Source organism: Myxine glutinosa, chromosome 10, assembly GCF_964187855.1.
Source record: "Myxine glutinosa chromosome 10, kmMyxGlut1.1, whole genome shotgun sequence".
NCBI lineage: Eukaryota > Metazoa > Chordata > Myxini > Myxiniformes > Myxinidae > Myxine > Myxine glutinosa.
Window position 1 is genome coordinate 127,920,894 of NC_136270.1, and position 17,473 is coordinate 127,938,366.

At 45.5% G+C, this 17,473-nt stretch overlaps 1 protein-coding gene across 5 annotated transcripts in view; it reads right to left on the bottom strand.

Moving 5' to 3' along the window:
* LOC137433757 (unconventional myosin-X) overlaps positions 1-17,473 on the bottom strand; it is a 401,142-nt gene that overhangs the window by 293,834 nt on the left and 89,835 nt on the right. For all 5 annotated transcript variants that reach the window (XM_068126040.2, XM_068126039.2, XM_068126037.2 and 2 more), the window contains 2 exons: positions 7,562-7,612; positions 1,464-1,585 (listed from right to left, as the gene is read on the bottom strand). In XM_068126040.2, coding sequence (XP_067982141.2) covers positions 1,464-1,585; positions 7,562-7,612 — 173 coding nt within the window. The remainder of the gene's footprint in view (positions 1-1,463; positions 1,586-7,561; positions 7,613-17,473) is intronic.

The window sequence follows — 17,473 nt, forward strand, 5'->3', positions numbered from 1 at the left end:
TCTACCCCCGGTAATTCACCCCAGAGTCCTTGCAGTGTTCATATGTTTTAATCCTCTCCCACCTCCCCCCAAGTCCTCCCGATGTCCCTGCTCTCAAATGTTGTGTTTGTGTCCTTCCCCTTCTTCCCCCTCTCTTTTGTGTCCTCCCCCCTCTCTCCCCATCTTGTCTGCTGCTCCCCTTGTTTTTTGTGTTTTGTGTGTCGGTTTGTCTTTTTGTGTGATTAATGTTTGCTCTTTCACGAGCCTCGATCTTGTATACAAAAAAAATTAAAAAAAATCTAGAGGCCCCAAATTTGGGGTGTAGGTCTTTCTGAATCTGGGCAAGGTATTCAGCATTTGTTTGTTATTGATTGCGCTCTCTCTTTCTCTCTCTTGGGGCAGGTCTGCTGGAGACAGAGAGACTGTCGATGGTGAAGCGAGGAGATTTCATAACACAGCAGATCAGTTCATAGTCTTACGTAGCGGCAACCCTGAGTGTTTGGTGGCAGCTACCTCAATACATACTTGTTGCGCTCAGTGAGGTCTTCACAAGTATCTCTGGTGGGTTCAGATTGATGGCCACCACACTCACTCCTGAGAGTTTTTAAACTCATGTAAGTGATCGATGTCAGACTGCAAGAGGCCAAGGTACTTCTTTTTGGGGGGCAAGAGGGGGGTCGAGTGGTCGAATCTCGTGCAAGAGATAGAGCAGAATGGAATTGAACAAAATTGAAAGGGGAAAACACCAACAGCAGAGCATAAGTGAGAGTGAGACCATGGAGAGGGGGAGAAGGGCAGATAGAGGTGAAGAAGCTGCACCCAAGCTGAATGAAACACAGCAAGAAGAGGAAAGGGAAAGTGGGATGAAACAGCAAAGTTGCAAATCAACTGCCAACTACCAAACGAAAAGGGGTGAGGGAGAGGGTGAAACATCACAATAACCTGGAAAAAGGGAATGCTGGGGAATGTGGTCATCTGGGGTGGAAGAGACCATGAGGAGGAATGGGGGATGACCCGAGGTAGCGACGAACAATTGTCCCCAAGCCACAGACGGAAGAACTGGATCGAAGGGCACATTATGACAACATAATAGCCTTGGCGTCCATTTCGAGCCCCACAAAGGCCGCCATGAAGTGTATGTTGGGATGTGGGGTCAGGCAGTGCTGCCCTCAGTCGGCAGGTAAAAGGTAACCACCATAAGGCCAATAACTCCATAGCTTTTCAATGTGCAGCACGTCCGCCGGGAAAAGCTCATGATATGACAACTCTGCACATGACAACTCTTCACTTCACATGAAATATGACAACTCTTCACATGACAACTCTTCACTTCACATGAAATATGACAACTCTTCACATGACAACAGGATATATTTAGACTCATGGGAATGACAAGCTTCCCTCTTTATCAGGTCCCCAAATGATCACACCAATGGTTGCCCTTGCAAGTGAGAGTTCATGAATGTAAACGAAACGAGGAACACCTGTTTTATAGAGAAAGGAGTAACAATTCGTTCTTCACGAAGCAACAGGGCGCGTTGCGTCAGCATCTCCGCCAGGTTGTGATTGGGTATGCCAAGCATCCTTGCAGCATCCCTTAATGATTCTGTCAAAAAATTAACAGGTTAATTAGCACAACATTCTTAAAGGAAAACCTCACATTGATAAAATTGATCATGATTCACCTTTGTATGCCATTACCCTAACCCTCACCAAACCCCAACCCCATTACCCCAACCACACCCCAACCCCATTACCCTAACCCTCACCAAATCCCAACCCCATTACCCCAACCCTAACCACACCCCAACCCCATTACCCTAATCCTGTGACTCAAACCCTAACCCCATTACCTCAACCCTAAACAAACCCCAACCACATTTCCCTAACCCTCACCAAATCCCAACCGCATTACCCCAACCCTAACCACACCCCAACCCCATTACCCTAACCCTCACCAAATCCCAACCCCATTACCCCAACCCTAACCACACCCCAACCCCATTACCCTAATCCTGTGACTCAAACCCTAACCCCATTACCTCAACCCTAAACAAACCCCAACCCCATTACCCTAATCCTGTGACTCAAACCCTAACCCCATTATCTCAACCCTAAACAAACCCCAACCACATTTCCCTAACCCTCACCAAATCCCAACCCCATTACCCCAACCCTAACCACACCCCAACCCCATTACCCGAATCCTGTGACTCAAACCCTAACCCCATTACCCCAACCCTAACCACACCCAACCCCATTACCCGAATCCTGTGACTCAAACCCTTAACCCCATTACCTCAACCCTAAACAAACCCCAACCCCATTACCCTAATCCTGTGACTCAAACCCTAACCTAACCCCATTACCTCAACCCTAAACAAACCCCAACCCCATTACCCTAATCCTGTGACTCAAACCCTAACCCCATTACCCTAATCCTGTGACTCAAACCCTAACCCCATGACCTCAACCCTAAACAAACCCCAACCCCATTACCCTAACCCTCACCAAATCCCAACCCCATTACCCCAACCCTAACCACACCCCAACCCCATTACCCTAATCCTGTGACTCAAACCCTAACCCCATGACCTCAACCCTAAACAAACCCCAACCCCATTTCCCTAACCCTCACCAAATCCCAACCCCATTACCCCAACCCCAACCAAACCCCAACCCCATTACCCTAATCCTGTGACTCAAACCCTAACCCCATTACCCTAATCCTGTGACTCAAACCCTAACCCCATGACCTCAACCCTAAACAAACCCCAACCCCATTACCCTAACCCTCACCAAATCCCAACCCCATTACCCCAACCCTAACCACACCCCAACCCCATTACCATAATCCTGTGACTCAAACCCTAACCCCATTACCTCAACCCTAAACAAACCCCAACCCCATTACCCTAATCCTGTGACTCAAACCCTAACCCCATGACCTCAACCCTAAACAAACCCCAACCACATTTCCCTAACCCTCACCAAATCCCAACCCCATTACCCCAACCCCAACCAAACCCATTACCCTAACAATCAAACTCACCCACCTTCTCCAAAATAAAAGTATCCAGGCCAGGGAGAGGGAGAGGGATTTCCTATGAATGGGGAAAATATCCTGAAATGATGGAACAATTCCTCAATGGATAATTTAAACAGGACTGTGAATGAGCCAAATCGATTATTATGACAATCAAGGTGATCGAGACCGAAACCCTCAATTACACAAACAAAGATCACATCCAACCTGTGAAACATTGATTCAGAGGAATCATCCAAACACACTCCACCACCATGGGACAGCACAATGTTCGAGAATAATGGACCTCTTCTTCTTCTTCTTCATTCGTGTGCAGCGCAAGGCTGTTGGGTAGCATCATTGGCCAAGGGCGTGGTTGTGCCGCTGATGCAGTGCCCTCTGCTGGGTAGGGCAGGAATTTTAATTGGTTCACGGTGCCGGTGACAGCTCGCCGACCCTCCATGAGGGACACCGGGGATCTTTAACGTGCACCGACGAATTCCGGAGACGGGACGCCCAGTTTAATGTCCATCCGAGAGACGACGCACACAATGATGAATCACCCAACATGTGAAACACCAGGAGGACAGTTTATAGATGCTGGGTCGGAATTCAAACCCAGGCTAGACAGCTACGAAGCGAGTGTGTGTGCGTACCTCTGTGATATCCTTTCAGCATGTATATATATATATATATATATTACAAAGACATTAAAAAGTGTACGTCAAATTGATTTGGTTTGGATTTTTCATACAAGATAACTACAGAACTATAAGAATTAAGTTATGGAAGGCCTCAAATTAAATTAAACAACATTAAAGCAGGTACTGAACGACAGACCCTCCGCTCACTTGAGTGAATAAATAAATAAATAAATAAGTAAATAAACAAGAAGACGTCATGCAGAGCATGATACTTGCAAAATACACCCACCCCTGTGCAAGATACGCACGCACGCACACCCCCCCCCCCCCCCCCACCCACGTGCAAGATACGCACGCACGCACACACCCCCCCCCCACCCCCGTGCAAGATACGCATGCACACCCCCCCCCCCCCCACCCACGTGCAAGATACGCACGCACGCACACACCCCCCCCCACCCCCGTGCAAGATACGCACGCACACACACACCTCCCCCCCCCCCCACCCCCGTGCAAGATACGCACGCACGCACACACCCCCCCCCCCCCACCCCCGTGCAAGATACGCACGCACACACCCCCCCCCCCCCCCACCCCCGTGCAAGATACGCACGCACGCACGCACACCCCCCCCCCCCACCCCCATGCAAGATATGCACACACCCCCCCCACCCCCGTGCAAGAAACACACGCACGCACACACCCCCTCCCCCCACCCCCGTGCAAAATACGCACGCACACACACCCCCCCCCCCACCCCCCCAGAAAAATAAAGTTGACATGGATACATAAAATTGTCCATTTCATTAAGATTAAAATTGATGATATTAATCAAAGCTCGGGTCAGTCGGATTCAAATTGATGATTTTTCAGATGAAAATTGATATTAGAAGTTTTACCTTGAGTTGACCTTCGACCTTTTGACCTCAACATAGTTGCTTTCCCAATTCAGTGACGCACTCTGCAATTGCTGTTTAATTACCAAGTTAATTGGATGAAAAGTGGTGATTTTTCCGGATGAAAATTTATGATTTTCGAAGTTTGACCTTGAGTTGACCTTTGACCTCAAAAGCAACTGGCTTCTTCTATATGACCAAATCTACCATCTGGTGAAGTTTCGTGAAGATCGGTTTAAAATTGTAACCTGTAGGCGATCGGCAGACAGACAAAAACAGAATAACGCGCAAGGCCGACCAATATTCTTGAAAAATCTTCGGTTTTGCAATTAATAAGTAGCTGTGGTACAATCTTTGTGGTCCTTCAGGAGCACACACACACACACACACACACACACACACACACACACACACACACACACACACACACACACACACACACACACACACACACACACACACACACACACACACACACACACGTAGACACAGACACGTACACACAGACACGTACACACAGACACGTACACACAGACACGTACACACAGACACGTACACACAGACACGTAGACACAGACACGTAGACACAGACACGTAGACACAGACACGTACACACAGACACGTAGACACAGACACATAGACACAGACACGTACACACAGACACGTAGACACAGACACGTACACACAGACACGTACACACAGACACGTACACACAGACACGTACACACAGACACGTACACACACACACACACACACACACACACACACACACACACACACACACGTATACACACACACGTACACACACACACGTACACACACACACGTACACACACACACACACACATACACACACGTACACACACACACACACACACACACACATAGACACAGACACGTACACACAGACACGTACACACAGACACGTACACACAGACACGTACACACAGACACGTAGACACAGACACGTACACACAGACACGTAGACACAGACACGTAGACACAGACACGTAGACACAGACACGTACACACAGACATGTAGACACAGACACACACACACACACACATGTAGACACAGACACGTACACACACACACACACACACACGTACACACAGACATATAGACACAGACACAGACACACACACACACACACGTACACACACACACACGCACGTACACACAAACAAACACACACACACACACACGTACACACACACACGTATACACACACACGTATACACACACACGTACACACACACGTACACACACACACACATACACACACGTACACACACACACGTATACACAAACACACACACACGTACACGTACACACACACGTATACACAAACACGTACACGTACACACACACGTATACACGTACACACACACGTACACGTACACACACACGCACACACACACACACACACGTATACACAAACACACACGTACACACGCGTACACGTACACACACACGTACACGTACACACACACGCACACGTACACACACACACACACACACGTACACACACACACACACACACACACATACACACACACGTGCGTTTGGGCAGCCCGGCTCGAGAGCTTGGTGGGACTTGTAGGCCTCATGCTGCCGGGTGAGAAGGTAGAGGTCTGTCCGTTCAGGTTGTGAGAGAATGAGGTGAGATCAAGGATCTGTGTCATATGCAGCGGCTTCCGAGTGCACGGCGGCTTTGGTGGGACGGGACGGAGGGCCATGCACATGCACATTAACGGATTCAAACGTTTACCGGATTGGAACCACCAGCAACGGTAGCCTCCCTCCGGGCGGGCCTTCAATTGGGAGGCCCAAATGAAAGGGCAAAATATCAAAAATCGAAGGCTTTTTTATTTTAAACGATTTATATAAACATCCGTTAAATCAGATCACACGCAAATCATCAAAATCTAAACAGTATTTGTAGAATTTCAATAAAAACCACAGTTTAACCGATTCAAACGTTTACCGGATTCGAACCATTTACAGTTTCAAACGTTTACAGATTCGATTTTATTTTACTGGATTCAAACCATTACTGGATTCGAACCATTGCCCTATTCGCTTCTTACATTATGTTTATCAGGGCTTTACAGCATTCGAACCATTAACGGGTTACCATAGTCCATAATTTACCCTATTTACGCATTGGCATCCGCCTTTTGTACAAGGTAATCCAAAACACCCCCCGTTTTTGTAATGGTACAACCCTAACTTTGAATCGGGTCGGGTCCTTCTGGAAGTTTCTCCCATCTCCACACAGGATCTCTGGAGCTCAGCCAGAGTGACCATCGAGTTCTTGGTCACCTCTCTTACCAAGGCCCTTCTCCCCCGATTGCTCGGTTTGGCCGGGCGGCCAGCTCTAGGAAGAGTCCTGGTTGTTCCAAACTTCTTCCATTTAAGAGTTATGGAGGCCACTGTGCTCTTGGGAACCTTCAATGCAGCAGATATTTTTTTGTAGGCTTCCCCAGATCTGTGCCTCGACACAATCCTGTCTCTGAGCTCTGCAGGCAGTTCCTTCGACCTCATGGCTTGGCTTTTGCTCTGATATGCATTGTCAGCTGTGAGACCTTATATAGACAGGTGTGTGTCTTTCCACATCATGTCCAATCAATTGAATTTACCACAGGTGGACTCCAATCAAGGTGTGGAAACATCTCAAAGATGATCAAGAGAAATGGGAGGCACCTGAGCTAAATTTCAAGTGTCCTAGCAAAGGGTCTGAATACTTATGTAAATGTGATATTTCAGTTTTTTCTTTTTAATAAATTTGCAAAACTTTCTATAATCCTGTTTTCCCTTTGTCATTATTGGGTATTGAGTGAAGATTGATGAGGGAAAAAATGAATTTAAACGATTTCAGCATAAGGCTGCAACATAACAAAATGTGAATAAAGTGAAGGGGTCTGAATACTTTCTGAATGCACTGTATACACACACACACACACACACACACACACACACAATGTTATCAGTACATCAGGTTTGGTTACTTCACCTGCCGTTGGTGTAAGGATCATCTTCAAGGCTGTGTCATCGCCGTCTTGTTCTAGGAAACAGAGAATACCATGAAAATTCGTACATTTTACTCATTCAGAATAAGTTGTGAATAACATGAATTTTTCCATTTCCGGATTCTCTTGTGGAGAGATGCCATCTTTGTCTGCATTTTTTTATAAAGCTGGGGACATCTGGTCTGAAATCGTCTTGTTTAACAGCTCTAGGTCGTTGGCGTTAATGTGTTGATGTCATGTTGTAGTCTCTCTCATGTAACATCACGTTGTTTTCTGCTGGGTTTGTGTGTCCTTGTTGGTGTTAATGTGTTGATGTCATGTTGTTGTCCCTCTTATGCAACATCACGTGGTTTTGTGCTGGGTGTGTGTGTCCTCGTCCGAGCTTGTGTTGTGTGTACCATTCCGTCTCCTTCCATTTTTCCTGTACATTCTTTCTCCTGCTTGTTGCCCCACTGACGGTGAGTTGCCTCGATTTTGGGTCAAATCCCAGCACAATAAAAAAAAATCCCAGCAAAGAAGCCTTAATTTTGAAGCAGTTCTCCTGCGCTGCTCCACACGTCACTACTTCCGGATATGGAACCATCTCGCATAGATGAGCGATTTCTAGTGGTATCTGGATGTGGAACAGTGTCAAATGTACGAACAATTTCTCGTGGTAAAGGCATTTTGGAATGTTCATGGACAGATTATATAGATGGTAAAGCACAGTGAGAGAGTTGGAGTGGAGAAGAAGAAGTCAGTCGCCATTTTGTTTATGCAGTGCTGTGTTGATCTATTCAAGTTTTGCTTTGTGCTATCTCCGTCAATAAACTTAAGTTTTAACCACACTACACCGACTCCTTGCTGGACGTCTATCGATTTGAAGAGCTTTGGCTTTGTGACAAGGAGGACAGTAATGATCCATGGTGATGACAATATTCCACCATCATATTGTTGCGGATCTCCCGAAGCCCTTTCACGTTACAAAGGGGGGGGGGGGGTTAAACCCCTTTTTCCCCCTTGGGTCTTCGTGTCCATGACGCCAAATCGCCACTTCTGCAGCGAGCGTGGAAAAGGGTATCGGGTCGACGCCGCACGTACCTTTGACCCAAGCTGCCACGAAAACGGGGACCGGACCTCGCACAAGCCACGCTAATCGAGTACGCCCGAGCGGTGTGCGTATCATGTGACTCGTGCCGTTATTTCTATTGAACCCGATTCGAGCGGTTTTGTTCGTACGATGCTAGGCCAATTAATGGAAAGGACGGGAACGGTCAGATAAGAGGAAGAACACGGTTTATTATTTATGTACAGGATTCGAAGAGACACAGAGCAGGCACTTAAACAATGTTAACTATCCCAGACACAGGGCCCTCTCACTCATGTGGGGAAAAAGAAGGAAGGAAGTTCGTGCGCCAAACGCGCCTTGCCGTCGGTCGCTCCGGGGCAGCTCGCCCGGCGAGGCCCTCTAGCGGTCACGGCACGTATGCAGGAAAACGCAGGCAGGAGGAGATCGCGCGTCTGTAGCCCGGAACAGGTCGTCTCCACAAGCGCGATTAATACAGGGAGCAGAGCGCAGGGCACAGGGAAAGTTTGTGTACAACGAGGCTATTGCAAACGGTTCAACCCACTCGTTCTGCTGCGGTTCTGACGATCTCTGACTCGTTCTCACCTCTGACATCGTGCGTTCTCGCTTCCCTCTCAACTCAACTCTGACTCTCACAGGGGCTCCAACTCAACTCGACTCGACTGGGTCTGACTCGTTCTCTTGCGTTCTGACTCGTCTGCTCTCAAACTGAGGCGGGGGGCTCGGGGCAGGGTTTTATGGCTCCGCCCCGGCCCTACCAGAATGTTCCAGGCTCCACCTCTCGTCGCCGTGGTGAGCCACTCCCCTTGAGCTCTGATTGGGGGCTCACAGCTTACCGGCCACTCCCCCTGCAGCTCCTCCCTTCGGCCTTGCCAGACTTGTTCAGGCCGAGCAAGTGGATTTCCAGTGCAAAAGAACACCTAAGCTCACTGGCCTGCTGAACGCAAAATTAACACAGGAAAGGAGACTACCTTACATTTACTAAGAAATAACGATACTACAGCGAGGCTACATGTTGTGGTGCGCCTACCTATGAGGGGGGTTATCCTTTATTCTCATAACCGCAACAATATGAAGTGATACGTGTTGAGGCAAAAATAAAATGAATGGACAATCGCAGAATAACGCCTCTGAGTGGTTCGCTATAGTGGGCTAACTGTATCCGGCACATGCATACTTGTGTACAGCAGGCTTAATAAAGTAGTTTCTTAATATCACTACATCACACACCAATAAACTGTCTGCTAGCGCTATTTGTTGGTGCGCTTCCCGTGCGTGGTTTGGAGGTGACGAACGCCAAGCCCCCTCATTGCAACAGAGCTAGGTGCCAGCTGGCAGAAACATCATTTATTTAATCTTTCCCCTTGTTTGTATACGGGTCTGAGAGTAGAAGTCTCAATTTAGGGAAAAAAACTTTTTTTACCTCACCATTTATTTCGTTTTTATTACTCTTGCATTTATGTTCATTAAATTCTTATTTTTGCATTTCATCCTTGTATGGTAGATTTTGCTTGTCCTGTATTTGTGTTTGTGGGTCGAGTCATTAAACCCCGTGCTAGCCGTCCGATCAGATAAGGCCTCAAACCTTCCCACGCTTGCCAGAAATAATCCCGCCAGGTTCGAAATACGCCTGGGAGGTAAAGCTCGTTTCGGTCATTCGTCCTCTTGGGGTCTTAACCCTGGGGGATACAACTGTATATATATATATATATATATATATATATATATATATATATATATACAGTATACAGTCACATGAAAAAGTAAGTACACCCCATGTAAAGTTTTGACTTTTTCAACATATTTCAACATACAGCTATTTGATCTTCATTTCAACAATATTGATAGATAAAGGTGATATGATATAACAAATATCATGAAACATTTACATTTTGTAGTCCATTGTATAATTTAAATAAACATAAATGCAAATTTCGCATGTGGAAACAGTAAGTACACCCCTACATTTATCACTACTTCAAATACATAAAATTAGAATCAGGTGCACCAGCTCAGGTGCAAGTGATTAGAACATCATCAGAGAGGATCTTGGAGGAACCTGTCTTATTTAAACCTCAGACATTTAGTTTGGTTTGCTCTTTGTTGTTGAAGTGTGCGGCGTCACCATGCCTAGATCAAAAGAGCTCTCTGAGGCCTTCAGAAAGAAGGTTATAGATGCCTACGAGTCTGGGAAGGGATTTAAAAAGATCTCCAAACAATTTGAAATCAATCATTCGACCGTCTGGAAGATCATCTACAAGTGGAGAAGATTCCAACCAACTGCCAACTTGTTCAGGCCAGGCCGCCCCAGCAAGTTCAGCCAGAGAGCAGACCACAAGATGCTGAAAGAAGTCTCTAAGAACCCCATAATCTCATCATGGGACCTACAGATAGCTCTTGCCACTGTTGATGTCAAAGTGCACGAGTCTACCATTAGAAAGAGGCTGCACAAATTTGATCTACATGGTAGGTGTGCCAGGAGGATACCATTGCTGTCCAGAAAGAACATCAGGGCAAGACTAAAGTTTGCCAATGAACACCGAGGCAAAGACCAGCACTTCTGGAACAATGTGCTCTGGACAGATGAGTCAAAGGTAGAGCTATTTGGCCACAGTACCAGAAGACATGTTTGGCGAAAACCAAAGACAGCATTTGACCACAAGAACCTGATACCAACTGTAAAGCATGGTGGTGGAAATATTATGGTTTGCAGCAGCTTTGCTGCATCAGGGCCTGGGCAGCTCACCATCATAGAATCCACGATGAATTCTTCATTGTACCAGAGGGTGCTTGAGGATAATGTGAGGCCATCTGTCGGAGAGTTGAAGCTCAACCGAAGGTGGACCTTGCAACATGACAATGACCCTAAACATACCAGTAAATCCACCAATGAATGGCTGAAAAGAAAGAAATGGAGGGTTCTGAAATGGTCAAGTCAAAGCCCGGATCTAAATCCCATCGAGATGTTGTGGGGGGATTTGAAACGAGCTGTGCATGCAAGAAACCCCTCAAACATCGCACAGCTGAAAGAATTCTGCATGGAGGAGTGGGCAAAAATTTCTCCCAGTCGATGTCAGAGACAGGTAGACAGTTATAAGAAACGCCTACTTGAGGTTGTTTCTGCCAAAGGGGGCAATACCACCTATTAGAGCCAAGGGTGTACTTACTTTTTCCACATGCGAAATTTGCATTTATGTTTATTTAAATTATACAATGGACTACAAAATGTAAATGTTTCATGATATTTGTTATGTTATATCACCTTTATCTATCAATATTGTTGAAATGAAGATCAAATAAGAAACGATGATCACAAATATGATCACAAAATATGATCACAAATATGATCATATGATCACAAATATCATGAAACATTTACATTTTGTAGTCCATTGTATAATTTAAATAAACATAAATGCAAATTTCGCATGTGGAAAAAGTAAGTACACCCTTGGCTCTAATAGGTGGTATTGCCCCCTTTGGCAGAAACAACCTCAAGTAGGCGTTTCTTATAACTGTCTACCTGTCTCTGACCACTCTCTGCCGCTCCATTCCTCTTCCCTCAGATCGGCAGTCTGCTGCCTCCTCACTCTCTGAAGACCTGGACAAAATCACAGACTGGTCAAACAAGTGGAACATGTCTTTCAATCCTGACAAATCTCACACTCTTACTATGTCTCTCCGAAAAGATCGACTGGACAACCCTCCCATCTACTTTCTCAACAATCCTCTCCAAGAAGTTCTGTCGCTCAAGATTTTGGGTCTCACTATCTGCCATGATCTTTCTTGGGAAAACCACATTTCCAAGCTGGCCTCCAAAGCCAGTCGCCGACTGGGCATCCTCCGTCGTGCGAAGTCCTTCCTCGGCACACCTGAGCTCCTCACCACATACAAGGCTTTCATCCGCAGCTCAATGGAATACTGTTCTCCCCTATGGGCCGGTGCTCCTGCCTCACACCTAGCTCGGCTTCACGCTGTTGAAACCAAAGCTTTCAGAATTATTGGAATCTCCTGCGATGAAGCTATCTCTGAGGGCCTTTCACTCACTCACCGCAGGCAGGTAGGTGGTCTTTCTGTCTTCTACCGACTCCTCTCCGGCCTTGCACCCCCAGCTCTCTCTGTGCTCTGTCCCCCAAATATTCCTACAGGTCGCACAAGATCTGCCAGCAACCCTCTGATGGTTAAACTGCCGAAATCTCGGCTCTCTGCTCACCTTCACTCTTTCATTCCTCTTTTCTCCCGCCTCTGGAACAAACTCCCTCACTCCCTTCAATCCCACTCCTCCCTCCAGGTCTTTAAAACAGCTGTTCACCACCATCTCTTATCTTCCCCCATCCAAAACCTTGATCTTTTCTACCCCCGCTAATTCACCCCAGATCCACCTTGTTTGAAATTCCAACTTCTTTCCTGGAAGTCCTGGCAGTGTCCATATGTTTTATACCTCTCCCACCGCCCCCTTCCCATGCCCCCCCCCCCCCCCCAAAGCCCTCGCCCTCTCTCAGATCTCTCGATGTCTCCATGTCTCTCGGTCCCTGCTCTCAAATGTTGTGTTTGTGTCCTTCCCCCTCTCTCCCCATCTTGTCTACCGCTCCCGATGTTATATGTTTTATGTGTCGGTTTGTCTTTCTGTGTGATTAATGTTCGCTCTTTCACGAGCCTCGATCTTGTATACAAAAAAAAAAAAAAAAAAAAAAAAAAAAAAAAAAATAGCTGTATGTTGAAATATGTTGAAAAAGTCAAAACTTTACATAAAACTTTACATAAAGTCAAAACTTTACAAAAACAAAACATCAAAACTTTACATTAAAATAATTACTTTTTCACGTGACTGTATATTAGATTAATGGACAGGATTAAATAATTAAATAGATATATGATGGAAAATTACATGTCCAGACCAGGAATCGAATCCAGGTTCTATGGAAGCCGTACCAGTGCTCTGCCATCTGAGCTACCTGGGTGACCCTGACTGATCATTAAATTTTCCCACACATATGATTGCCCCTCTCTTTCCGTCAATGTACTCGCTGCCAACCATTCGGGCACCAACGGCCTGAACACGAGAGGGTCTTTCTCCAATGGGGGGGGGGGGGGGGGGGAAATCCATGTCCTCTGTTATAAACACCACTGGGGTGTAGTGGAGCAATTACATTAATGAACAGGATTAAATAATTAAATTGATATATGTGGGAAAATTACATGCCCAGACGATGAATCGAACCCAGGTCCTCTGGAAAACCGTACCACATTTGCAAACCATACCAAAGTCCTCTGGAAAACCGAAAATTGCATTAAATTTAATTGCACTAGTGAGGTACCCGTGCTACGCATGGGTGGGAGGCCGGAAGCAAACAGGCGATGCAGAAACGGCGAATGCTAAAGCATGAAACCAATAAATTCCACATTCCTGTAGCACCCTCAGTCACACATCAAACATGGACAGCAAGTTCGTGAAGGACTTCCATGAAAAACGTACCCACTCGTAAACAAACGGGTACGTGTGTTCCATACCCAGTCAATGGCGATTCCAATCATCAATTGATACTTTAACAAAATTCTGTTTTAAATGACGGCTGTATTGGGATATTATCAAACCAGCTCATTACCGTAATCTGTCCACTTCCGCATTCGCGGCAGGTTCATAATTCTCATCAAAATCTAAACAGTATTTGTAAAAGCCACATCACTGTTCATATCGGTAAATATTATTCCATTGTTTTTGGAAAAATTGGAAAATTGGAAAACTTGGAAAATTAGAAAAACAATATAGCCTATTTTACTCCAGGGGATCCCAGGATTACCCACCCAAAATATAGTTGCGATCGGTTCAGCCGTTTTTGCGGTACCTGGGAATAGACGGACAGACGAACGGACATTTGGTGCATTCTAGAAAGATTAATTACATTAAAATTATTTATTTGCTAATGGTTGGAGAACTCAAAATGGATTCATTTGATTTTAATCCCAACCGCAAGTCATTACTTAATATATACAGTCACGTGAAAAAGTAAGTACACCCCATGTAAAGTTTTGGCTTTTTCAATATATTTCAACATACAGCTATTTGATCTTCATTTCAACAATATTGAAAGATAAAGGTGATATAATATAACAAATATCATGAAACATTTACATTTTGTAGTCCATTGTATAATTTAAATAAACATAAATGCAAATTTCGCATGTGGAAAAAGTAAGTACACCCCTACATTTATCACTACTTCAAATACCTAAAATTAGAATCAGGTGCACCAGCTCAGGTGCAAATGATTAGAACATCGTTAGAGAGGATCTTGGAGGAACCTGTCTTATTTAAACCTCAGACATTTCGTTTGGTTTGCTCTTTGTTGTTGAAGTGTGCGGCGTCACCATGCCTAGATCAAAAGAGCTCTCTGAGGCCTTCAGAAAGAAGGTTATAGATGCCTACGATTCTGGGAAGGGGTTCAAAAAGATCTCCAAACAATTTGATATCAATCATTCGACTGTCCGGAAGATCATCTGCAAGTGGAGAAGATTCCAAACAACTGACAACTTGTTTAGGCCAGGCCGCCCCAGCAAGTTCAGCCCGAGAGCAGACCGCAAGATGCTGAAAGAAGTCTATAAGAACCCCGGAATGTCATCACGGGACCTACAGGTAGCTCTTGCCACTGTTGATGTCAAAGTGCACGAGTCTACCATTAGAAAACAACAACATGCATTTTAAAGGCCATTTTCCCTGCTAGAGCGGGGGTTAGCCTTGGTGTCCCCATGACAATCTTCTCCATTTTGCCCTATTTTCTGCATCTCTCCTTGTTAACCCCCTTGCCCGCATTTCTTCTTCCACCATCTTTAGCCAAGTCTTTTTCGGTCTTCCCCGTCTTCTACTTCCTTCTACATTCATTTCCATCACTCTTCTCAACCGGTCACTTTCATCCTTCCTCAACACATGACCAAACCATCTCAACCTGTTCCTCTTCACAGCATCAATCACAGGCTCTATTCCCATCATCTTTCGCAATTCATCATTTGTCTTCCTCTCTCTCAACCATACTAAAATGGCCTCTATTTTGGCCGAAATAAAATGGCAGATGGTCTAAATAAAAAATGGCCTCTAAAAGGTGTTTTGTTTTTTTTCTCTCAACCATACTCCGCACATCCGTCGAACCATTCGCATTTCCACCCTTTCCAACCTTCGTTGCTGCTCTACGTTCATTACCCATGTCTCGCTCCCATAAATCATAACACTTCTCACACATGCAGCATACACCTTTCCCTTCAGCTTCAACGACACTCCCCTCATCATCAGCACGCAGAGGCAGCACAAATTTGATCTACATGGGAGGTGTGCCAAGAGGAAACCTTTGCTGTCCAGAAAGAACATCAGGGCAAGACTAAAGTTTGCCAATGAACACCCAGGCAAAGACCAGCGCTTCTGGAACAATGTGCTCTGGACAGATGAGTCAAAGGTAGAGCTATTTGGCCACAGTACCAGAAGACATGTTTGGTGAAAACCAAAGACAGCATTTGACCACAAGAACCTGATACCAACTGTAAAGCATGGTGGTGGAAATATTATGGTTTGGGGCAGCTTTGCTGCATCAGGGCCTGGGCAGCTCACCATCATATAATCCACTATGAATTCTTCATTGTACCAGAGGGTGCTTGAGGATAATGTGAGGCCATCCGTCGGAAAGTTGAAGCTCAACCGAAGGTGGACATTGCAACATGACAATGACCCTAAACATACCAGTAAATCCACCAAGGAATGGCTGAAAAGAAAGAAATGGAGGGTTCTGGAATGGCCAAGTCAAAGCCCGGATCTAAATCCCATCGAAATGTTGTTCGGGGATTTGAAACGAGCTGTGCATGCAAGAAACCCCTCAAACATCGTACAGCTGTAAGAATTCTGCATGGAGGAGTGGGCAAACATTTCTCCCAGTCGATGTCAGAGACTGCTAGACAGTTATAAGAAACGCCTACTTGAGGTTGTTTCTGCCAAAGGGGGCAATACCACCAATTAGAGCCAAGGGTGTACTTACTTTTTCCACAGAAGGAAATGGCATCTCTGTTAATTTTTTGTTGAATAACTTATTGCAAAGTCAATTTTTCATTGTTTTTTGTTCAATTCGATCACATTTATCTATTGATACTGTTTAAATGAAGATCAAATAGCTGTATGTTGAAATATGTTGAAAAAGTCAAAACTTTATATGGGGTGTACCTACTTTTTCACGTGACTGTATATACAGTACATACAGTATATATATATATATATATATATATATATATATATATATACTGAAACGCAAAAGAAACACCACCTTTGAAACCTTTAAATATCAACAATAACACTGCGTGTAGTAAATGTGTGAACTTATTTGTGGACAATAGTGTCCTCACTGTCAGACAAAACGGTCACGGATGGTCACTTGAACCTTCAATGGTCACTTCATAGCACAGCTGTTGAACAGCCGTTTTGACTGTCAGTGATTAGCCAAGGGGTACGCGATGATTTTAATGAGCTGCACGTGATGTCTTGATATTGGCTTTAAAAAGGCCAGTGCAAAATGGGCATTTCAATCAACATGCCACGATTGTCAAGGGATTAACGGCAGCGTGCCCTGGGCATGCTGCAAGGCGGACTGAGCTACCGTGAGGTGGCACGTCGCCTTGGCTGTTCACACCAGACGATATCGGCCCTGGTGGACAGAGACACCCTCCACAACTCTGCAGATGACAGACCTCGATCAGGGAGGCCAAGAGTCACCACTGCAAGGCAGGACAGGCAGATGGTCCGAAGTCACCTGCGGGATCGATTCCGTCCAGCATCCCGCACTGCGGCAGAAACTCC